This window comes from Lampetra fluviatilis, chromosome 8 (assembly GCF_964198595.1).
Source record: "Lampetra fluviatilis chromosome 8, kcLamFluv1.1, whole genome shotgun sequence".
Classification (NCBI taxonomy): Eukaryota; Metazoa; Chordata; class Hyperoartia; order Petromyzontiformes; family Petromyzontidae; genus Lampetra; species Lampetra fluviatilis.
The window spans coordinates 7,142,755-7,168,917 of NC_136282.1; the positions used below are offsets into that span (position 1 = coordinate 7,142,755).

Consider the following 26,163-nt stretch of genomic DNA (forward strand, 5'->3'; position numbering starts at 1 on the left):
GAAATACTGGCAAGTTTGTTGATTTAACTTTACTTGTTCTTCATTTTAAATATTGTATTTGTTCCCGTTTTGTTTCTTCACTTCAAAATAAGATATATGCAGTGTGCATAGGAATTTGTTCATAGTTTTTTTTAACTATAGTCCGGCCCTCCAACAGTCTGAGGGACAGTGAACTGGCCCCCTGTTTAAAAAGTTTGAGGACCCCTGATCTAGAATGTAGATACCTTAATCTCCCGGTCAGACAAATTGTTTCATGTAGAGCATTTATCAATGGCCAGCATAAAAAGATGTTGATTATAAAATATATTTACATCATTCATGAATGCCCAACATAAAAATAAACCAAATTATTTTAGTTGGGCTTTATATTTTTCTGTGCCAACGAGTTATATATTGAGGCATGTTTGCAATAATTCCGTTGTTTTCCAGTTTAGTCACTCATGTTTAATGTGATCCCAACTGGGTTAAACTTTGTGAAGTTCTTTAATAATTTATTGTGGCTAATTTATATTGGTTGTTATGGCTTGTATCAGCAAATATGGGAAGGTTAATACAATCCCTATTTATGCGTATGCCTCTATTTCTCACATGTAATTGTTGAAAAATATTTTGCAACGTCCCTGTGAATAGCTTCAGCGAGCAGCGTCTCCTTGACACACTCTTCGGATCTGTATTGTGTTTCCGGTCGCATTCAATCTCAAAGTAACTGTACTACCTTAATAAACGTTTTTTTATAATTATTATATATTTTAATGAGGCCTGGGTTAGCGTTTGGTTGTCTGCTTCTTTTCTACCGAATAAAAAATATTTTCCAAGTATAGGAAAGATAGGCATAGCGGTATCTGATATTAATTTCCCTCTTCCATAATCTGATAGCATTTATGTGGACAATGGCAGAACGAGCGTTATAATAACACCTTGCTCAAGTGGTAGGTTGGCCTCTAAATTGTCCATTATTGCATTATCTATCATGTTGTGAACAATGTGTATGCACAGAATGAGGATAATGGGTCGAAATTTCTTCAAATAAGCTTTGTCTCCATTTTTTATGAAGTAAAAATTGAGGCATCGTTCCAGAAATCGAGGTAATTAATGGCTGCGTTAATATATATTCAGTACATAGGTCCACTTGTTTTGATCCAGGACCTTGTCATGTTTTTTCGATATTTCCAATAGTATTGCATCGTGTCCGGAAGCTTTCCCATTTTTGATACTGCAAAGGGCAGTGGTTACCACTTCAACTGTGACATCTGGGATATATTTATCCTCATCTGAAAAATGATTTGCTTCCTGGGGAAAGAGATTAGCTCGTGCGAGAGGGATGGATAGTGAATCCACGAGACCATGGGCAGCGGCAATAACTGGTGGAGGCCTTTATCCACCATTAACGCACATAATGCAGAAACGCCGCACGAGACAGAATTCTACTTGAAAGTGCAGTTTTGTAGACATCTTGCCGTGCATGTAAAAAACGCACAGAAATTCTACAGTTTCTATGTATTGATATGGTCAGACAATTTCTGCGAGCAGGAATGCAAATGGCAACCACATCTTCTCGGTCACCTAATGGCCTAAACAAAAGGCATTTCTCCATTAAGTGATGTATCGCTTTGAGGCGGTGAAGGTTTACCATTTATAGATTTCACTATAAACATTCGTTCGTTCAGTCTGTCAAATACGAAGTGGCAGACGTACCACCACATTTGTTTGGGCAATTTGTAAACTCTACACTTTCGATCTACAGTACAGCATTCCATGCAGAGGGCTCTTGATACATCGGCCAATAAAGTTGGCACCTTGGCTCTCTGACGGCAGTGCTTAAAAGGTCAGGAGCAGTCATGGTGTACGAGTTAACACGTTGTTCTGGAGGTGTTACATCTTGCACCATTGATTTTTCAAAGCAAAAGCAAGTCTCAAAGCAATAACAAGTTATTCCCAAGATTATACGTGTTCAGCGAGACAGCTGCGATTATGGGGGTCTCTTAAGTTACCAGTTTCAAATACATTTGGCAAATGTGCAATGGTTGAAATCAAGTAACTGTTCATAGTTTCAAATGGCTTGCAGGGCTGAGTGACTGAAAACAGTACATGAAACACGAGTTGCAGAGAAGTGCCAAAATATATTTAAATTTTATTTGATATGCTTCCATGACGTTGTAATCATGAGCATATCAAACTTTCATAAACACACAAAACTTCATATCCATTGAAAATATAAATTTTCACACACAGATGACCATCTTGACTTGTCATATAATCTCAAGCATGTGTAGAATTACATTTTTCTAATAAAAAATAAAAGGTTCAAAATGTCAGCCCTTTAAATTTTCAGTGGGTCTGTTGTTTCTGAAACTAAAAACAGTCACAAATGATATATCCTTATTTTAGCTTCCCTTATATTTTCATGGATTTACTGTACGTTGATTTACACTAATAACAAGATGCATTTGAAAAATAATGTTTTTTCCTCTATAGTCCAGCTGCCACCAATGAAATGTGTTTTTGTTTGTAAAAAAGTTACAGATGCCTCTGCTTTCTGTTGATCTGTGAGCAGTGGTCAGCACTGGGGAGTGAACATTTCAAGCCGTGCGTTATCCAGTAAAAGTTACGTAGTGCGGCGAAGTGTTCGGCGATGTAAATAAAAACTGTACAATGCAGTGTTTCTGTACAATTTCTGAACCAAATGAATGCCAGTAACATTCCCCTCCCACCACCCTACCCTTATAGGCTCTCTCCACCATTCTGGCCGTGTGCAGAATGCTAACATTTACACTGTACATCGAGCATGCCCTTCTTCTATCCATCCAGGCAAAGAAAGGACGTCGACTGGCACCATCTAGACGGCCGTGTGAGAGACCCGTGGGTTCGTCAGATCTGCCATGACACCGGCCGAACCTTGCATGATGCCTTCTACAATGCGGTGGAATGAGGACACTGGTTTGCGGAATGGGCCTTTGTCGCCTATGTGTCTCAGATGATGATTAAGAATGAGGCACCCACAGGCATGGCTGGAGATGTCAGAGAAGCCTTACATAATTGTGCTTAAGTGTGAAATTACTCATAGCATTAAAACTAAAATATTTAATTTATCAGGTAACTCCCACTGAGCTATTACAGACAATTTAAAGTACATTTTCAGTAACAAATATTACTTTTTGGGTGTGTACCTTAACTTCCCCAACAACTGGCAGTTGGTCAGCCTGTAAGACACCCATCTCCTCCACACATTTAGATAGGAACATTCTGCCACGAAATATCCAGAAACAAAAACCACAAGCGAGTTCACGTGATTTCATACCAACGACAACATACTCCTTAACCAAGTCCTCAACAATGTACCGCGTCCCCAACTCAAGTCGCGATCCCCCTTCTAGGATCGTGCTGTCACCATCCTAGAATCTCACCCAAATTCATAAGGATGCTGGTGAACAGAGTGGAACAACGTGAACGTCCAGAATAGCCAACTCATTACAGACCCAAACATCGCATCTCCTGGCTTTAACATTGCTCAAAGACACTGGTGTATCATCAACAACATCAAAACAACAGGGCAATGCACATCTCCATCATAAGTGGAACATTAAAAGACAAGCCAGTGTGGTTCTGGCCATGCTAGCAGACCACAACATTGGCATTTCACTCCGCAACATATTGCCATATGCAAGAATATAAATTCCATACACACCACACAGAAGACTCGTCCATGAAGAAGCTTTGGGTCGCACAGCACGATGAGTGGTTTAGTATCCAGGAGGGTATTCAGAAGACTTAGCTAAACCTTAACAATCCGTTTCAAATAACCAAACTGTGTACATGAATGTACACATATTTCAGAGGTACGCTACTCATTTAAAATTACCAAGTGGATTTTAAACAGGTATATTTATTCCCAAGAAAACAAACTAGATGAGGCAGCAGTCAAATGAGGAGTACATATGATTAGTGGCTTAACAAGGGGGCATGGACACAAGACACCTGAACAACTTGACATTTCCCTAGACAATGGGCTATATGTACACAGTGGTTTGTAAAATAAATGTTGTCTTCTGAGATCAAGTTACCGTAAACATACCCAGCAGGAAATGGTTAGCATGCGGTATTTTTTCTGCAAACCCTGTGGAATTACAACCAACCATTTGTCAGACTGTATAAAACCCACATTTCCATGACTAAATGAAACATTTTCATTCAGCTCAGTTTCACATCTAACAATGGCCGACGGTAAACAATGCTAAGGCATTCATTTACCAAGTGATAATAATTAGAACACAAGGAAATAAGGTGACATGAATGCTGGGCAGGCTGACATTTCTCGTCATTGTGTTACATCAGCTGGCCATTGCACAGAGGTGTTTGAACTATTTGGCCCCCAGAACACACCCTGGGAGTGTCTGTATGTGGTAGAACACTTAATTACGGTATGCTGCATATATTTATTTATTCAAGATACAGTACAAATACTTCATAGCAGATTCTCAATTACGTTTCAAAGCAACATTTACAGAATCAAAATTATAAAACCTATATAGAGTACGCATTCTGAGTACAGTAAAACATTACATTCCGTGGATTTTTTTCACGAAATTCAAATATTCGCAATTTCATATTTGTATACCACTTCAAGTGTTGCACCTTTTTACCCTGGACTATTCACGATTTGGCAACGTGGCGGAGGGGCCCCGTGTGCACACCGAAGCAGTTATGTAACCCATCGGTGGCATGATCGCGCACAGCACAAATGTGCACACGTTACCATGTGCATCTAGCCGTTCACTCGTTTAGGACGTTTCATACGAAAGCCTAGATGGCATATCACTAACGCTCAAGTGACCATGACGTTTTGTGTTGATGTGTTTTATTTTCATCTATTCTATGTTCTTGTGTTATAAAATATTGTATTATTGACAATTTTATGAAGTATATGGATCTTATTTACGTGGATGGTACAGGATTAACGTTACGAAACATTAATTTTTTCCCGTATGTTAAGCCAGACACGGGAACCTAACCCCATTTCCAATATAAATACCAAGGCCTTACTGAAAAAGATTTACAATCACGAAATAATGTTTGAAGCTCCAATATGCAGAACTGTACTTGCTTATAATAATGAACCCATTTAATACATGTCATTACTCATGGGCAGAGAGAACATATATCTTATAACCTTACCAAACATGCAGCAGAAAGGATACGATTGTTAAAAACTGTCAAAATAATTGTGTCCACACTCCCCGAAGAACAAGGTGCTAATCTGGTTGAGGTTGCTGAGACTGCCTAAAGGTAAATTCCCCCTTTGGGTACAGCACAAGCTACTATAACAAATAATAGCACAGCAAAAATGGAGACAGATTCCAATGCTGTCAACATGCTCACGGATATGAGCGTGAGTCACTAACCACATGAGCATAGTCTGGAGTGTTTTTGTGGGTAGTGGCACAAATATCGTTGAAAAGTGAGACCTGCCAAACAGGGAGGGATTTCTTACATGCTCGCTGCAGAGCTGCCCAACTGACTTCACAGGGATGCAAGGCTCGGAAGCACGAATGGAAAATAACAATTTCTTCGATATGTGCGACTGTGGTCACCCAAAACAAATAATAAAACATAACGACTCAACGCCAAATTCACAAATACGAAAGAGGCATCACAACGATGCATTCCACTGCTGCTAACGCAATTATCTGGCTCAACCACGACAATGTTGAATTACGGTTGTTGCGTGACATCAACATCAGCCATACAAAGAAGGAAGCGCCATTCTGTACCGTGACGTAAAGGCGCCATGAGTATTATCAACAAACAAGGCTCGAGTTGGGAGGTACAGCTTGAAAAGAAGAGACCGTATGAGGTGTGTGACAGACAATTATGTTTGTGGTGCCTGCTATTTTAAGCGCAAAAAAGCATTTCAGTGCATATGAATTTTGCCTACAGTAGAAGCTTTTTGAAGCAAGCACGTACACGAGTCTGCACAGAATATAAGCAAATTATTTGCACAAAACATTATTTCAAGCTAAGGTAACTGTACACGATTTTTGTAAAAGACTATGGTGTTGTTTTCCTTCATTTCCTTTTTTGAATAAAAAACTATTTCCAATGTAAACCTCAAAAGTGGGCTTTGTTTAAATAAGGAAATACTATATTTAAAACTTTTTCCTAACTACAATGCTCAGCACGAAATACATAAATACTGGAGAAATCACGAAAATGTGGAAGTCTTGAGCATAAGGCAAAAAAAATCATTCAAATGGCATCAGTGAACACATAAAACGCAATCTTTTATTGAAGCAACCTTTGATCCAGCGAGGATAGATATCTCGTTTCAAGATAATCTAAACAGCACAGCTTCAATAATTGATAAATGCAAACATGGCTTTTATATGTGGGAATTCAGAATTATTTGAGGGTTTTTTTCACTTTTTGTTAACAAAATCAACTTAGTAACTGGAGATATTTAAACCAACGCCTCAAGGAAGGAGTGGAATTAGTTTGGCAATCCAATTAAATCAACCTGAGCTCCAACTCCAAAACAATTCCCAGTGGAGACCTAACACATGCCAACCTGGGGGAGCCCACATCAAGCCTCTTGAGATGAATACAAGTGTTTTGGGAGAAAATAACATTTATTATTTTGTCCACAGCAGACACGCTCCGGGCACACGTTGGCCCTTGTGGAAGTCTGGGGTTCAGTCCTGCTACGGAGCCGTGGGGGTTAAGGGGGGCTGACCCCCGGGGAATGTGAGAGCGTGGCCGATCACGCACGCCTCATGAGACAGGTGCCACTCACCAGGGTGTGCTCACTCTCCGCTGCTGCGTCAGGCGTGGCCGGCTCCATCCTATTGCTGCCAGATCAACATGAGGCTCTCACCCCCCTTCACGCTCGGCTGCATGCGAGACAGCCCAGAAAAATAAACACACACATAACACTGCAAATAAATCCTCAGGCGGCAAAACATCCAAGCTGGAAATGCTGTACAATGTTAAATGTAATGTCAAGATTCCTACGAGAAAAACTAATTTACAGCATTATTTTTAACGCACAAATGTCATTTACTGTATTGTGTGTATGGTATTTGTATGTTGAAAAAATGTCATCATGTGATGAAATACATTTTATGCAAGTAAAATGTTTCAGAATTATAATGCAACTTATTAATAATACGATAGTAAAAGCATGCAGACCCAGTAATTTTCATGTTTTTCAATATACCGTAGTGACAGCAACATCAATGTACTATTTTCACATTAAGCAGAGTACACTAAAACTATGAGCCCAACATTAAGTACAGTACTGTAGATGTTGCATTCCCAAATCTTGACATATTATTAAAGTCCATGGAACTAAATACATATACTCATGATGTAAATGTGTCTGTTGAAGGTGAAACTGTTTGCTTTTTTCTGATTATTCTGAAACATAATTTTGATGCATCGATGCAAATTATGTATCAATTCAACTATTCATTTCCCTTCTTACCCTCACAATGTATAATAATCGACAGACCTGGTCTTCACTTGAGGACGGCTGCTTGCGTTGTGGCCGAAACGTCGTGAGAATTATTTTATAATGTCTTATTTTTATTATTTTATTACTTCCCTTCTACGTGACTTTACCGAAAGAACCAAGAAGAATAATGGATGTGTTTTCATTTATACATGCAAGTAATTTGCTAAATACTGATAGGTAAAGGGGGTACAAAATCTCCCCACCTCCCCCTATACTTGTTACACAAAGAAATTATCCACAAATTCAGTGAACCGTGCTGAAGAACGATGCCCAATTTCAGTGGCTCTAGAGCAGCCAACACATTTAAGTTGCTGCGTAACTACAAAAAAAACCTCAATGACCCCCTCTCAAAACTGCATTAAGGAGTGCCCCAAGGTGCTGCACCAGGTACCAGACATGCACAAATGCCACACCTCTCACACAGAGCAGGTAATCCTGGTTTTAACTATAACCTCATGAACCTTTAAACCTTATCCTGACCTACTTAAGCCTGACACTAGTCCCCATTCCATGAGGCCAAATCCCATAGAAAACCTCCAAACCCAAACAACATTACCTCCCTCCCACAATGTTGTTCAAGGTGACATTCACATGGATGAAGAGCCACATTATCTTTAGTCAAGATTTATCTACACCCAAAATAGATAAAAAGGTTATCCATTCGTACACTAAATAACTGCACGTGATTTTGTAACCTCCCCCCACTCCTGCCTAACATGTTCAATACGTCTATAAGACTGCTCCACTTACGTCAAAAGCTTTGATGTTTAATTTCACACAAAATTACCATCCATGGTGTCAAGCTGTGAATGCCAGAATGTGGAAATTAAATGAAGGCTGTTCAACACTATAAATATTATAGAATCAATCATAATTAAAAATCATGACATTCAACAAATAAAACGAGGGTCTCAGAAATCCAGAAAAATGTCATTCACATCCCATGTTAGAAAATGGTAATGAGTCCAACTATGGCTAAAAATAAAGCATCCTTATTTTAAGGTGGATATCATACTGCAATGCAGTGGTAATTCAATGCTTTCTATATAAAAAGCATAGACTTGCAATTCCCATTCTGATTTATAAAAACTAGTACATTACCGTAATTTCATTCCTGTCTGAGAGAACATTCTGAAAGTAATTAAAACAGTTAATAGAGTAAAAAAAATATTAAATAAAACTGCGAAACATAATTGTTCCACTGTATTCAAAACATTTTCCATATTTAGTAAATATATTTACTTTATGGATTACGGTGTATTAGAAGGTCCGTGTCGCTCACATTCTATAATTCACAGGAGGTATTGAGCAAATCAATATGCAGTTTCATCCACTTTGGCTCAGAGAGAATATTAAATATTCATTACAAGTCTTCCAATAAGGCCAGATTGAAAGTTGTGAGGTTATAGATCGAATAAAGCTGCACCATTGGCAGGCACCGTCATTTTTATATAAATAAAATAATATATCTTGATCTGAGGACGATCGCTTGTGTTGCGATCGAAACGTCGTGATGTATATATATTTTTTCTCTACCTACGTGACTTTCCAGAAAGAACCAAAGAATATCAAATAATATATCTCATAACAAGGGAAAGGGGTTAGAGAACAACATTACAATTAATAGCAAATGTATCCTAGACACACGGTTGTGCTAAAGAACTGCAAATGCTGCTCACATTTGTTTGTCTATGACCAAATCACCAGGAATACACCCAAGTTGGCCAGATCGCAGAAACTGGACAGTGATTGGGCAGCAACCACCGTGTAACATTCTGACCCACCCCAACTGGATATCTGTGAAAAAGAGCTTAACATGTCAACCGATTCCTCCAGTATAAATAAAGATTCTGATTCTGACAAACAGGTTGTCATCGGGATGTGGGGGCTACAATGCGAACAACAAAGGTCAGTGCAGCAACATTCATTTCTGTATTGTGCTGTGATGCTCCCACGTCTATTTTCCCTGCCTTCACCAACCCTCACTGACCGGCAAGGTGAAGCATGGTTAAATAACCCCCACAGTCTGTACGAGGGATTGACCAAAGCGCTGTACACGTTCTTGTACACATGCACACTTATTTACAGATGCATGTTTAATATGAATTGTATACAAACAATGTGCAATTTAATCATGTTAAATAGCTACGCGTGAAAATGTCAAGTTATCGTCATGAAAAGCAACACAGCATTATGAACAATAATAAGACCATTACGCTTTTTGTTCACTGCACTGTAGATATAACCTCTATGAACACGCTGTTAATCTTTAGTACATTTGTTAAGCAGCTTACACTGCATAGTGAGACAGGCATTTTACATTTTCCACAGGCTCAACAGTTAAAGGGTTTAATTTCCAGGCTTCTTTATCCAATGAAATGCTTACAGACTTCTTGAAAAAAGAATACTCTTGCCAAGGCTGCCAGTGTGAAAATTCACGGCAAACTTCTCTGTTCACCACACAAGGTCAAATTAAAAAAGCCCCAGAAGGTAGACTATCATCAAAGCTGGGCAAGGATCATCAAGGTGAATGTGTTAAGTGATCTGGCGGGCTTGCTGGGTTCATTGTAAGCACTACTGCGTTGCTGATGAATGTCCATCATTTCAGAAAATATATAATGCCCAGTGTGCACATCAAGGTGCTTTCACTTTGCTGTGTTTATGGCCGAAAAAAATGCACGTCTAAATTCACTGTGTCTGCAAGAACGATGCAAGGCAAAAAGCCATGGTGCTGACCCCCATCCGGAACCAGCCTCCACCCAGGGAGCAGGAACATCACGCTGCGATGCTTCAAGCAACAGTGATGCTGCAGCGCTGCTTTGTGCAAACCCCAGGGCACAAAGAACACAAATTCCGCATAGCAAACTGTTAAGCTTCAAGCTACAGCAGCCTGATGTGCTACAGTTGGACCTCAGCAGCTGAACTGCTACATTCTGCAAGCCGGAGCAGATGGCCAAGTCAGAAGCTCTCTGATGTGAATGAGGGCATATAAGATGTGTACTCACCAGTATGGTGCAATGAATATGATTGTGCATGCTGTTTCAACTGCTTTTTGTGTTTAGTTTGTTGTCCTTCCCCCGCACCTCCGATTACCGCGGTTGGCTACATAAGGTGCGAAATGTTCAACATGCATAACCAGGTTGTGTAGAAAAAGAGCAATAAGTAGCAAGCATATAGCATGTGTTTCACGGATACTACATTCAGTTAAATGGCACAACACGTTAATTTATTATTCTAGTATTGTTCTCAACATTGAACCGACAGAACAATGAACGAAGGAACATTCAATAGCATAAAAGATGTAACTGGTGAGGCACATTTAAGTTAATTGTTCTGGGGTAGTAAACATGCAATATTAATGCATGTCAAATTACAAAATCATATGTGGTGCATGCCAAATGTAAAAACGAAAATAACATCACAAAATATTACATAACGTGAACAAATGTTGTCATGTACACAAAGATCCCCCGTGTAGCCTGAACGGACTGTTGGGTCAAGTGCAGTTAGCGAGTACCTATGAAGGCCGGCGTGGTACGAGGGGGTAGGGCGGCCAGCACCACGCCCGGCCACCTTTGTCTCCCTAGTGGCAATGTTTACACGCCCCACCAGGTACTCATTTGAGGCTGAGCCAACCTAGGGGAGGCCCGGAATCAGTTCAGATAATGGTCACTGATGTCGGCCGTGAGCAGGAATTGAAATCGGGTGGCCCGATTTGTAGCGCAGCGCGCTAACCGCTAGACTACTGCTCATGGACACAATACATGGCAAGACAGACCCATTGCAAATATTTTAACCAACGCAGTAACACTGCAAACAGAAAAGAAAGCACGTCAGACCTGGAAAAAAAACATATGCAATGTATAATGGGCGTTCAGCTGCTTTAACACATGTCTGGATATGGTTATACGGAAAGTGTTTTTAATTGCAGACTCATGGCTTATGGAAAGCTGCATTATTTTACAGTCGTCACAGAGCACTACTATCTCGTTCGAAGTGGGGTTAAATATTCTATTTCAGTCCACACCTTGAGGCATGATTCATAAATGACAACTCATATGCATGATTGACGAGCAGCAAAGGGCGCATTATGCTTGTTTAACCATTGTGGGAGCTTAATCTTATCAAAAATACTATTGTTATTTGTTATGTTAAACCACTGCACAAAGGTATATAATAGTACACGATGGGGCGGAAAAAACACTTTTTTTTAAACTGAGTTTCACTATCTCTCAATACCTTAAAATCTCACAGGCGGATAATAGCTGACAAAATGTTTTTTAAAAAACCGAAGCCCGTTTCCGTTTCTGCCCCCCGTTTTCTGGCATTTCCTTCTGGTCATCGGCACTGCTAAAACTCCATCCCCTCCTGTTCTAGTCCAGGCTTAAGAGATGGTCTCTCCTCTATTTGACTGACCGTCAACCTATCCTTGCTTCGTCTCTTTTCCCAAGGAATTGTCTTCAGCAGCAGACAGCATGTACATGCTTTATACGTGCCATTCAGGCTGCCGTTGGCACGTGTGTTTCGCTAAATGTTTAGTGACAGGGTTAGCATTTCAAACTCGTCTATTTCACTATAACGCATCTGTAGAAATGTTTTTAAGAAGCGGATGTTTTACGCAGTTGTGTTACTCCGTGTTAGAATGGTTGGTTTTCATGCTCAATTTTTGGGTGTTTTAGTATTTTCCACCGTTTTTAGGTTTATTCGTTTCATTTTCCTGCTTATATTTGTATAAGGGGTTATCCCTCCCCACCAAACCTTTACGGCAACTGTAGTCTGATGATTGCCGTCTTGTAGGGCCACACACTTCAATGGTGAACACTTTCCATAAACTAATACACACAACACAGTAACCGTATTATACTGTAGGTTGCTTTTTTTTCCAAAGATGAATTTTGATCACATTTTACAGAGTTGAATAAAATATACATAAAATAAAATTTCAATACGTATTTTTTTATGTGTCTATAACGTTACATAGATATTCATTGTTCTAAACGCTTGCCGGACCAGTGCTCCTCCCTATGAGTCCGACTCGCCTACATTTTTCTGTAATATGCAGGTCATTTCCATCATTGGAATTCCTTTGGGCAAGACCAGCTGCAGTGGATATTTGTCAGCTGTAGGAAAAACCCGAGGGTTGGGGACATACAAACTCCATGGGCTTATGTATGAGGCACGAATCAATTTTAGATGTCATCCTTCTGTTAAGTCTTCTAAAATTCCAACACATTCCCCCTGTCTTGTTCCCCAACCTTGGCTCTTCGCCTTCCAAACTAACAACTCTGCAAAACAGAATCCCTGCTGTTGTTGACGGGGGTTAGGACTGTGTTGCAGGTGTCCACTCCCATGGCCTATTTCATTTAAAAAAAAACTGATTGGTTTGTTTTGAACGCGGCATCAAGTGAATAATTGTAAGCGAGTTGAGGTTTTATTTTTGTTAAATCTTCAAGTCGAATAAAAAAACAACTGGCGTTCCATTACAGGGAAATGTGTAATCAACCCGACACTAATTTCCGTTTCCAGCGTCTTAAATGTCTCCAACTTAAAAGGTTTATACGTCCAAATTGTACCTTAATGTTGTCGATACTGTACACATGAAAATCTTATTCTCGCCCTCTCTCCTGCCCCTGAAACCTCACCTTCACATCAGACACACAATCACGTCGCTCCTCTTCCCCCTGGACATATCGACACACGCGTTCCCCCCTGGCACGTACAGTGGTTGTAAATCAAAACGTAAACATTTTACATTTCCGTCTGCGACCCCTCCATATCGCCGCTTCTGCTTTTATCCATAACCACCCAAAACACAAATCAGGAGCAGCCTCTTCCCAAACACTTCACAACACCCGCACGTACACACACACACCAGGGTCGCATTCAGACGCGTCGTGCCATCACAATGTACACCCGGCCACTCTGTAATCGTGCCTCTTTTGACACGAGACCAACCGACTGAACACGCCACTAAAAAAAAACATCACAAGGGGACGCGAACCCCGCACACAGCGGCGAGGCGAAAGACATTGACACCAAACCCCGCGAGCGAGGCCGAGGGAGGCCGCCCCGACCCTCGGGCCCACCCGGGGGGGCCTCTCCCATAGCCGAGCCAGGCAAGCGGCGTGCGGGGCAAGGCTCGTGGTGGTGGAGGTAGTGGAGGTGGTGGTGGTGGGTGGTGGGTGGTGGTGGTGAGGTTGGTGGTGGTGGTGAGGGTGGTGAGGGTGGTGGTGGTGGTGAGGGTGGTGGTGGTGAGGGTGGTGGGGTGGTGGTATTGGTGGGTGGTGGTAGTTGGGGTGGTAGTGGTGGTGGTAGTGGTGGATGGGTAGTGGTGGTGGTAGTGGTGGATGGGTGGTGGTGGGGGTGGTGGGTGCTGGTAGTGGTGGGTGCGCTAGGCCTCAACGGAACTCACCTTCCAAACGAGGCGACCCAACGCGGAGCCACACGTCCCCGACGGCGTTCGGTGCTCGCTGAACGAAGAAATCTTCCCGTTGATGAATGCGGTGTGGCGTGTGGTGGGTGGTGTGGCACCGCACTGGTCACCCCGTAGAGCCTCACACACAACACACGACACAACACGACAGACACAGGAGGCAGCAGCAGCAGCACGAAGCAGCCGACACCGCAGCTCTGCACCACGGCGACTTCGCAGCGAACCCTTCGCTCTCGAATTTCCTAGCGCGCATTGACGCCTCTCGCGCGCCATTGGTCAATTGGCGTGGGCGTGGCGTGAGAGGGGGAGGGGCCGGAACCGCGACCCGCCCGCTGACCAATAGGGAAGCGCCGCCATGTGGCAGACGCCGCGCGTGCGTTGTGGGAAATGTAAAGGGGATGGGGGGGGGTCCATATTATTTGGTAAAGTCACGTAGAGAGAAAAATAATAAAATTTAATATAAAATGAATAAAATTAAAAACACACAAATGTAGACTGTAGCCTGGTTATTAAGCTGAGTGAGTGTACTGGCAGTCTATAATGTAGACTGTAGCCTGGTTATTAAGCTGGGTGAGTGTACTGGCAGTCTATAATGTAGACTGTAGCCTGGTTATTAAGCTGGGTGAGTGGACTGGCAGTCTATAATGTAGACTGTAGCCTGGTTATTAAGCTGGGTGAGTGTACTGACAGTCTATAATGTAGACTGTAGCCTGGTTATTAAGCTGGGTGAGTGTACTGACAGTCTATAATGTAGACTGTAGCCTGGTTATTAAGCTGGGTGAGTGTACTGGCAGTCTATAATGTAGACTGTAGCCTGGTTATTAAGCTGGGTGAGTGGACTGGCAGTCTATAATGTAGACTGTAGCCTGGTTATTAAGCTGGGTGAGTGTACTGACAGTCTATAATGTAGACTGTAGCCTGGTTATTAAGCTGGGTGAGTGTACTGACAGTCTATAATGTAGACTGTAGCCTGGTTATTAAGCTGGGTGAGTGTACTGACAGTCTATAATGTAGACTGTAGCCTGGTTATTAAGCTGGGTGAGTGTACTGGCAGTCTAAATGTAGACTGTAGCCTGGTTATTAAGCTGAGTGAGCGTACTGGCAGTCTATAATGTAGACTGTAGCCTGGTTATTAAGCTGGGTGAGTGTACTAGCAGTCTATAATGTAGACTGTAGCCTGGTTATTAAGCTGGGTGAGTGTACTGGCAGTCTATAATGTAGACTGTAGCCTGGTTATTAAGCTGGGTGAGTGTACTGACAGTCTATAATGTCGACTTATTCTTGGTTCTTTCAGTAATAATCAGGGGGGTTGTGGGTGAGTGGTTGGGGGTGACATCACGCGCGTGGGAACGCCGCCTTGGGCTGGCGCGGGACCACGTGGGAGGCGAGGTGACAGCAGATCACTGAATGACTGCATTGGGACTAGCACACAGCATGATGATGTTTGGTAGCAATGTTTGTGTTTTTTTATATATACTGGATGTTATCTGTGGGCCACACATTGGAAGATAGGCATATAATTATGATATTGGCAGCTGTGCTTGGTTTATATATGTGGACTACACATTGGAAGATGGGCATAGCATGATGATATTTGGTAGCAATGTGTTTTTTAAATATATACTGTATGTTATCTGTGGGCCACACATTGGAAGATAGACATAGCATGATGATATTGGCAGCTGTGCTTGGTTTATATATGTGGACTACACATTGGAAGATAGGCATAGCATGATGATATTGGCAGTTGTGCTTGATTTATTCTATACTACTAGCATTTTGCCCGTCCAATGACGGGTGTATTGCAGTAAATCTGAAACTTGCAAGCGAAAAGCAGACCTCGACGTGCTATTCATTGCATTAATCCGTGTGCAATTTGTAAGGTCGCGGTGACACAGACCTATTTCATTGAAAGGTTTTAATCCCTTATTCATCATGACGTCCTTTTTACTTTGATGTCTCAACAGCGTTACGGAGATCGCCTTTGGAGTGAGGGTTTTAAGTGGACGCCGAGGAGGGGGGAGGAGGCGCCTCGGCAGAATATTTATTTTATATTTGAGGAATCCGATGAGCTATGAAGCTCTTTTTCACAGATGACCAGTAGGGGTGGGTCAAAGCGTTACAAAAAACAAGCAATACAAAACACGATAAGAGTGCACCATGTAGGAAAGGTAAACAAATCATTTAACAAATATATACAAATAAAAGTAAACTTTTTTTGTGCTTAACAGGTAAAGCCCACTGAGCTTATAACTCATTTTTCAGAAGCGACCTGGCCACAAATGATAGCTGAACAAAGTGGCTTATCATTTGGAAATGTATAGCAGCAAAATGTTCAAAATCTGGGACTACACAGTGGAAGATGGGCATAGTATGATAATATTGGCAGCTCTGCTTGGTTTATATACGTGTACTGCATTTGTTTGGATTTCATCACATTTATGAAGCATTAAATGGTACAAAACATACTTTATGACATGAGATATTGAATGGCTGCATAAGACAAGATATTGAAGGAATAAGAATGGCATCATATGTTCTGATATACTTGCTTTATTTGTTATTAATATAGATCTATAATGTTCATATCCACCGCTGAATGGAGGCTTCCTCATCCCGTGACAGGCATGTGTGTTGTCTGACTGGACATCGCTACGCTGGTCACTGTGTGGTGGTGGTGAGGGAAGGGGAGCGAGCCAGAGACTGCTTCAGATATCACTCGCACTGATTGTTACTTGATCCGGAACATCGAACTCAGGTCGCCAGGTTCACTTTATCCACATACGTATATGGAAATCAAACGTCACAAATTAAATGATGACATGAGATTGAATAACTGCAAAAGGCAATACATTGAAATACTAAGCATGGCATGATATTCTCTGCAATGATTGGTTAATATATCTTTGATATCATATACATTCAGTTTTTCCATGCAATGAAATATAAAAAATGGCATGAGATGTGATAATAGGACTTAAACATGAACCAAACCCCACATACAGAATGACAAACGTACATATTTTTAAAGGCTCTGTAAGCTGGGATGCACCTAATTTGGCATGCAGAGGAGTCGGCTGCGATGTGAGATCCAAATTCCACCATCACCTCTCCAGTCAGATGTAACTTGAGCACTACATGGGCATGAGTTGTTATCAGCGATTGCACTGTATTAAACATTTTTATTCCTGGGTAGTAAGTGCTATTTCCTAATTGCTTATGCCTCAAAAGTACAGAAAATGGATATTATTCCCCACAAACTTTTTTGGGAAATGTCCCTATTTTCAATGAGAGAACGGGCGAATTTGTGTATTTTCGTTCACATAAAAAACCAACATGAATCTATATTAACATGTATTTATATACTAAAGTAATACAAAAATGACGACAACAGATTTAGACACCAAGGCGCACTACCACAGGCAGGACTGGCCACAGCAGACCGAGTTCTCTGTGGGGAGGAAAAACGTCAAGTGGGAGCCACTGGTGAACCCCCGGAAGGTGCTGATGCCACCACTGCACATCAAATTGGGCATTATGAAACAATTTGTCAGAGTTGTAGATAAGGAGTCGGCAGCCTTCAAGTACCTTCAAGACTTCTTCCCTAAGCTGTCTGAGGCAAAGGTCAAAGCCGGTGTCTTCGTCGGACCACAGATAAAGAAGATCCTGGAGTGCAATGAATTCCCCAAGAAGCTCACTAGTAAGGAGGAAGCGGCTTGGAACAGCGTTGTCCCAGTGGTTCGTGGCTTCCTGGGCAAGCACAAGGTCGAAAACTGTGGAGCTGGTTGAGACTGGTGAAGAACTACGGCACAATGGGCTGTAGGATGTCTTTCAAAGTCTATATCCTTGATGCTCATCTTGATAAATTCAAGGAGAACATGGGAGCGTATTCGGAGCAAGGCGAGCGCTTCCAACAGGATATACTGGACTTTGAACGTCGCTGCAAAGGACAATATAACGAGAACATGATGGGAGACTACATTTGGGGGCTGATTCGTGAAAGTGATTTACAGTAGAATCGTAAATCTCGAAAAACGACTCACTTCTAAATCTTTTGTCGTCATTTTTGTACTACTTTAGTATAAATACATGTACATTTTTAATTAATATGTAGTTTTTTAAATCCTTTTTTTAAGTTCGCTTGCTTGCTTGCTTAGGACCGTGCAAATCTTTCGGTCGTTTTTTAACCCACTTCGTTGTGCGCGACAATTAATGTTCGTGAAAATTTTTGTTCCAAAATTTTACACTTTTTAGGACAAAAATATTATATTTAATTACCAATTGCTTAATGCTGCCATGCAATCATCTGACCCATAGGTGGCAGCCATCTCAAGCCAGAGGACGAGAGGACTCTAGCCACCACGCATATAAAGGATTTATAGTGAAAAACTTTGTTTTTACGGGTTATACTTGTTTCTGAATTTATGTGAACGAAGACACATTCGCCCGTTTTCTCATTGAAAAGGTACATTCAAAATATCACTGTCCTGGTCACAAAAGCAAAGGATGTGGGGAATAATAGCCATTTTTTTTATTTTTTAGGAGTAAGAAATTACGTAATAACACTTACTATCCAGGAACAAAAATTGTGTTACATAGTGTTGGTATGGCAAATAATGTTAAAGTTAGACTTGTCATTGCCAAAGGGATGTGGAATCACCACCCCTTGTGATTTGGGGTTCTATAGCATGCTTGTTGCTTTGTCTTATTTTATGTAATGTATGTTTCATTTTTACTATCATATATAATAAACTTACAATATTTAATATATCCTTAGTTATTGGCAATATATTAAAACATATATTGACATGTTCTCGATAACTGAGGATATATTGTTAAGATTGTAAAACAAATTATTGCTGCAAATCAAACATAATTAATCAAACACAGCAACGAACAGCATGCGATATTTTGCTGCACGTGGCCTGCGTCCGACAGCGCAGAATAATGGAACGCACACACTATCAACCCATATCGAACATACGGTGGTGGAAATTGGCCGAAACGCTGTGGTGGGGTGAAAATGTAAACCCAGCTGCGTTCCGGAAGGAATCAATGATTTATCTTTTTTTTTATTTGACTCACAGATAGACCCCCTAGAGGCCTAGACTAACAGAGATACCCACAGACACGCTCAGAGACCAAGAGACACACATCGAGACCCACAGACACAAAGACAAAGATACCCCTATAGCCTTAACAAACTGTTGGAGCAAGTGCTGTTAGCGAGCACCTATGAAGGCCGGCACTGTGGCACAGGATGGAGTGGGTGGCCAACACCACGCCCGGCCTCCTTTGTCTCCCCCAGTAGCGATGCTTTTACACACCGCACCAGGTACTCATTTAAGGCTGAGTCGACCTAGGGGAGGCCCAGGACCGGTTAAAATGATCGTCACTGGTGTTGGCCGTGAGCGAGAATCGAACTTGGTTCGCCAGGTTCGTAGCGCAGCGCACTAAACCACAGACACACACGTAGACACACACACCACCTCCTCCTCCGATCTAGTGTACGGTCCAGATCTAGTAGGGGGTGGAGGAAATAGTTTTATAAGTTCCCCTAGTACTTTATTCCCATTTCCAGCCCTGCGAACATATATAAAAAAAAAGCTGCGTGTTTTATCCAGGGCAGTCCCCGACATATGAACGGTCCCGTTCCTGAGACCCGTTCGGATCCATCCATAGATTGACCCGTTCGGATGTTGATTCGTTCGTATCTCAGAACTCACTAATGTACTGTGTTTAATTGCCCATACGGTACGTGTTATAAAATGTGATATCGTTCAACAAAAAAGGGAAGCATTGTTAAACTCGTAAATGAGAAGAAATGTACATTTTCATGTAATGTCAATTCAAGAGGCACACGCAGTAGGATGTTGACAAAATTTAAATAGAGCATATTCATTCTTGACTTAAAGCTTTCGTGACTGCAGGAATTAATATTATTTTTTCTATCTACATGGCTTTACCAAAAGACCCAAAGAATGAGAGCATATTCATATTTGATAACTGTTCAATACCTCGGATTTAATGATTTCAGAAATTGTCGATTATAATCGAGGATACATTAAATAAGTTGTTTAATACATTGGCGATAATTGAGGATTATCCTATATACAGTAACATTATTTATGTATATTGTCGAAATGAAAAAGTACAGAACAGTGTATTTAAAAAAATCTAATATAGCAGCAAATATCATGCCAGTGTGCAGCCAAAGATCATCGTGATATATAAAACGATGGACACGTTTACGGGAAGGGGAAGTGAACCTGAAACCACTTGCTGGGAATTCAACGATGTTAATCCGTGAGCCGATGGATTAACCGATTTTTTTTTGTTTTAAACACAACAAAGCATCACTTGTTGAACCTTACACGCCTAAGCTGCGTTTCGTGGGTTCTCCAACACACTGTGAGGCTTCTTTGATGAGGAAACAGTGTTCACTTACGGTTGGGGAGCCTAGTGACGTCTGCCATATGATTTATGGAAGATGTCACGGCAATATGATTTATGGCAGATGTCACGGCCATATGATTTAAAGCGCCAACGCATTGGCGTCACTGCAGCGAGCGCATAACCGTAACTTTGAAGAATTACATTTATTTCTGATCCCAAAGTTTAAAAAAAAATTTGAACAGTCCGAGACGCATTTTAAATAAGCGCTACAGTTGTTCTTTGGTTTGCATCTTCTTCATTCAAGGGTAAGAGGTCATTTGATACAGCTGAGGGGTAAGGTTTCGCTGGATACTGGCTGTGAAAATTACAATCGGAATTGGGACTGGGGTAATTGGGTGTGTTGATGGGATTGCCATAACCTTTAACGGGAATAGGCGCGATCGATCGTGTTGGGGATAAGACTATGGGCAGAGCCAGTAATTGTCTAAATCTCTGTTTAAGAGCAATAGTGTTCAATTAGATACGTGAATAATAATAATATCTCCATGATAACAACAAACACAAGTTTCCAACAACACGCAAAAAAAAACCCGCAGAAAAACCACTCAGCCTTTGTGCATTATTCAGGAAAAGCAGTTTTTTGCAAAGTGCACAAAGGCTGAGTGCCATTTCACACGCGCCTGAGTGTTGTCCAGTGGCGTTTATAGCCCAACAGCGCTCACGGGGTGAAATCATTGAGACCAAGAAGCTTTGCCCTGCACAGTCACTATGTGTTTAATTGGCACCTCTCTTCTGTTGTTATTCTTCCCACCGGCGATGGTATCTTCTTGCGACGTGTCCTGCCCAAGTTCACTCGGCTTTCCTTAAAACGTAAAAATTATGATTTTAACGTGATATTCTCGAATCCAAACGCCCGTGATTCTGTCTCTCAATGTAATTCCCGGTATGTTTCTTTGAGCACGTTTGAGCTCATCTTCATGTTGGTTCGTCAATGTCCATGTTTGATCCGTGTCGGCTGATCCATGTCATATCAGATAATACCATTAAGTTTGCCTTTCCAAAACCACTCAAACCCACTCTCGCCGTGACCTCAAGTTCACCTTCAATACATTAGTTCAACTGATGCAGTCATTCAAGATCTCACAGCAGATTGAGTACACAGTATAAAAGAACATACATTAATATTTAATGTTTTAAATGTGTAATACATTATATTTTATCTGATTAAAGTACATAGAGTTATCTATACGGTAGCAGACTAGGCTGTGCAGTCAAGGGACGTACTATAGGGCATTACCATATGAATAAAAAGTGTGCTGCACTTGCCCCTTCCCCCCTCTCCAACCATTATATAAACGGAGTGGTAGCTCCTGCAATCTCTCATTTACTTGATACAGCTGTCGTGGCTGTGACGGTTCCACCTGAAGACGGAGGCTTGTGTTGCCTCCGAAACGTCGTGATTTTTATTTTATTTTACTTTTATTAATTTTAATGTTTTACCTACGTGACTTTACCGAAAAAACCTAAGAATATGGATGTACTATAATTAATATGTAGCTATGAACACAGTCTCTGTAGCCAATAACGAGAAGGGTATATTATGCATAAGCGAGTGTGAACACAAACAATACAGCCATGTGAATAAAGTAAGGTATTCTAAAGCCTGTCTTCTCATTGGCTGATCTTGGCACTTACTATAATGATGGAGAATATGTATACACGTATCAGAACATCTGAAAGCTTATACTGGTAGGAACCACCTGGTTCCACCAGCCCACAGGGGATTATTGTGTCCGTCCGTCGTGCATGGAAAATGGGAGGGGTGGGGCTGGGTGGAGAGGGGAGTGTGGGGAGGGGCTGGGTGGAGAGGGGAGGGTGGGGAGGGGCTGGGTGGGGAGGGTGGGGCTGGGTGGGGAGGGGACGGTGGGGAGGGGCTGGGTGGGGAGAGGCTGGGTGGGGAGGGGCTGGTCACCCCGTGGTGCCCTTATAAAACTCAACGTTTAACCTACTCACGCCGGCTTGTGCCCGCCCTCACAGTCGGGCATATTTGCGGAATACACCACGCCGCAGTTGACCCTGGCCATTGACCGAGCAACCCAACGTTCCTCCCAGCTCCCTCCGTAGGAATGTGTTTAACGAGAGGGATCCATACGGTCCGCCTGGGTAGGAAACCACAGACAGAAGCTAGAAGGCAGCTAGAAACGGGTGCCAACAATTGCCCATTGGCACCGGTACACAATGGCCTATTCTTGTGAAAGACGTCACGGGATCTTTAACGTCCACTGTGAAGCAGATGGAGAATAGGTTTATGCTTCATCTGCTCCACAGTATTAACCAGGGCGGCCTCTGGAATTTAACAGTGAACCTCCGCAACAAGCAGCGAAGGCGCGACCCCAAGACCATGCATGCATTGCTTTGCTGTAACATTACCTATTGCTGTAATAAATGTAACTAGAAATTAGTGTAATGATTGTAAAATAAATTATAAAATTGTAATATTTAAAAAGGCATTCATGTAATTACCATCATCCTATTCCTATTTAAACTTTTTTTCTATCTTACGAGGTAAGGCTCACTTGATTTTTATCGCTATTTTTCAGAAGCGACCTGGCCACAAATGATAGCTCAACGAAGTCGCTTATCATGTAGACATTTATATCAGCCAAATACTCTAAACACAAGCTTCTAAATGTGGAGAGAGAGAAAAAATTAACCCGTAAAAACAAAGTTTTTCACTATAAATCCTTTATATGCGTGGCATCGGTTTTATTTTATTATTCATTTCTGTTTTTCTTGAGTAAGAGTTTCATTTTTATCACATTGGTATTTGAAATTAAATATGAAAAACATTTTTTCTAAAAAAGTGGAAAATTTAGGATTTTTTTTTCACGAAAATAAATTGTCACGCACAACGAGTCTGTGTGCAAAATGTCAGCTCGATTGGATCACGGGAAGTGGGTTAAAAAACGACCGAAAGATTTGCACGGTCGTAAGCGCGCAAGCAAGCGCGCAAGTGAACTTAATATAAAGGATTTAAAAAACCGGAGGACCCGGAGAAAAATCCACGCCACTACTGGGAGAGAAACATGCAAACTCCCAATATACAGGCATCAGGATCGGGATCGAGCCGGCCAGCATGCTGGCGTCATTGTCCTCCATACCAGGCGAGGGAGACAATATCTCACCACCACGACGCCCCAGGGTCTATTCACTGGTAGATGAATACCTCATGCTGTCACCATCCCTCACATTTTTACAATGCCACGGTCACGTCTCCTTCCTGCAGATGAACTGATCACACCGCTCCATCTGCAGTGGTAAGCCTCTCGTTGTTGAGTCCCCATCATGTAGAGTACTGTCCTGTATTTAATTAGCATTTGTTTCGCAAAGTCATTGGGCAATGTTTATCTATCTCTCCATGCTTCTACTACATTGTCAACGTTCATTTTCATTGTCAACGCCCCCTACGCTAATCCAATGTCAGAGCAGGTAATATGCAGATTTGAAAACTTGTATCCGTTGGCACACGTGTAATTACAAAGGGTTGTTTCTTTTCTGGATTGTGCCTCCCATAATTGACTTCTTCGAATTCTCTGCCCAAGGGAAGGTGGTTTGCTCAAGCTTGAGTTTAGCTAATTTGAAATTGTGCAGCTGTCTAACGTTACATCAGCTTTGCTTAACCCCAGGTTAAAATCTATTGAGAGTCCATGAAAAAAAACGTGCAGAGATAACACGAGCAACACAGTTTCATTAAAACGTACAGTACATTCCAGCCTGCCGTACTCGGATTCCGTACACACCATCAGCAATTTCGTTACCCTACTCCATTGCGGCATTTAATCACACTATGTAACACAATTTTAGTTCCTGGGTAGTAAGTGTTATTTCGTAATTGATGCCTAAAAAATAGAAAATGGCTATTATTCTCCGCAAACTTTGCCTTTGTGACTAGGACAGTGATATTTTGAAACGTACCTATTTTCAATGTGGGGCCGTCCATAAATGACGTCACGCACCTGGGGGGGGGGAGGGTCAGACATTTGTGACGATATGTGACGAGGGGGGGGGGTTGAGAAATGTGACGTCACATCAAAATGCACAATTTTAAATAAATATAGACAACACGTTCTACTTAATTAAATATACTTTTTAATAAATGTTTTCTCCTACATCAGACTGTAGCGCCACATCAAATACGCACATGCTTCAAGCGATTTGAAGCATGTTTTATTTTTGGGGGGGGGGGGCATAGCTTTGTGACGTCATATTTGAGGGGGGGGTCTGACTTTTTGTGACGCCGTGTGACGAGGGGGGGGGTCAAAAATCGTCCAAAATCGCGTGACGTCATTTATGGACGGCCACTACGAAAACGGGCGAATGTGTCTTTTCGTTCACATAAAGTCAGAAAAAACTAAAGTAATACCAAAATGACTACAAAAAAATTAGAAGTGAGTCGTTTTTCGAGATTTACGATTATACTGTAAATCACTTTCACGAATCAGTCCCCAAATGTACTTCCATCATGTTCTCGTTATATTGTCCTTAGTAGTGGCGTTCAAAGTCCAGTCTATCCTGGTGGAAGCGCTCGCATTGCTCCTCCGAGTACGCTCCCATGTTCTCCTTGAATTGATCAAGATGAGCATCAAGGATATGGTCTTTGAGGGACATCCTACAGCCCATTGTGCCGTAGTTCTCCACCAGAGTCTCAACCAGCTCCACATAGTTTTCGACCTTGCGATTGCCCAGGAAGCCACGAACCACTGCAACAAAGCTGTTCCAAGCCGCTTCCTCCTTACTAGTGAGCTTCTTGGGGAATTCATTGCACTCCAGGATCTTCTTTATCTGTGGTCCGACGAAGACACCGGCTTTTACCTTTGCCTCAGACAGCTTAGGGAAGAAGTCTTGAAGGTACTTGAAGGCTGCCGACTCCTTATCTACAGCTCTGACAAATCGTTTGATAAGGCCCAATTTGATGTGCAGTGGTGGCATCAGCAACTTCCGTGGGTCCACCAGTAGCTCCCACTTGACGTTGTTCCTCCCCACAGAAAACTCGGTCCGCTGTAGCCAGTCCAGCCCGTGGTAGTGCGCCTTGGTGTCTAAATCTTTTGTAGTAATTTTTTGTATTACTTTAGTATAAATACATGTTAATTTTGATTCATGTTGTTTTTTTCTGACTTTATGTGAACGAAAAGACACAAATTCGCCCGTTTTCTCATTGAAAATAGGGACATTTCCCAAAAAAGTTCGTGGGGAATAATAGCCATTTTCTGTACTTTTGAGGCATAAGCAATTAGGAAATAACACTTACTACCCAGGAACAAAAAACATGTTTTGTTACAGTTATGCATGTCCAGCTCGTTCGTGAATCTACTGCTGGATGAGCCTTCCCTGGCCATTCAGGTCGTGAGAGTTTATTGGATCACATTTCATCTGACTCCGCAGTGAAGATTGGTGGTGGTTAGATGAGGGCAGAACAAACATCGAATCTGCTGCACTGCCCTCCCTCTACACATACCTTCACTTGAGTGTTTGTGCTTGGTGGTGGCCCATCCAAGCAACTATCCCGGATCAAACTTGCTGAGCTTCCGATGGATAACAGAATCGGCCGCATTCCAGGTGATTTGCTCGGAGGCCATGTGTAATCGTGTTTTACTATGTATACTTTTCATGATTAAATTACTCTATTGCAGCTATCTTTCGTAATACCACCCCTCAAAATCGGTGTGATTGTACTGAGTAAAGGGCATTGCATGTACAGTGTTACAATTATTATTGTACGCATGTCTCGCCTATTGAGGACTTGGTCCAATTTTCATGGCTCATTTCG

General features: G+C 41.8%; 1 protein-coding gene across 2 annotated transcripts in view; it reads right to left on the reverse strand.

The window, feature by feature from the left end:
- LOC144933806 (oxysterol-binding protein-related protein 8-like) overlaps positions 1–14,172 on the reverse strand; it is a 100,683-nt gene extending 86,511 nt beyond the window's left edge. The window contains exons 1-2 of one of the 2 annotated variants that reach the window (XM_078858960.1): positions 13,920–14,172; positions 6,788–6,884 (exon numbers count right to left, since the gene is read on the reverse strand). In XM_078858960.1, the coding sequence (XP_078715086.1) occupies positions 6,788–6,835 (48 nt within the window). In that variant the 5' untranslated portion in view covers positions 6,836–6,884; positions 13,920–14,172. The remainder of the gene's footprint in view (positions 1–6,787; positions 6,885–13,919) is intronic. The other variant, XM_078858961.1, reaches the window with a different exon arrangement.
- Between the last annotated feature and the right edge of the window lie 11,991 nt (positions 14,173–26,163).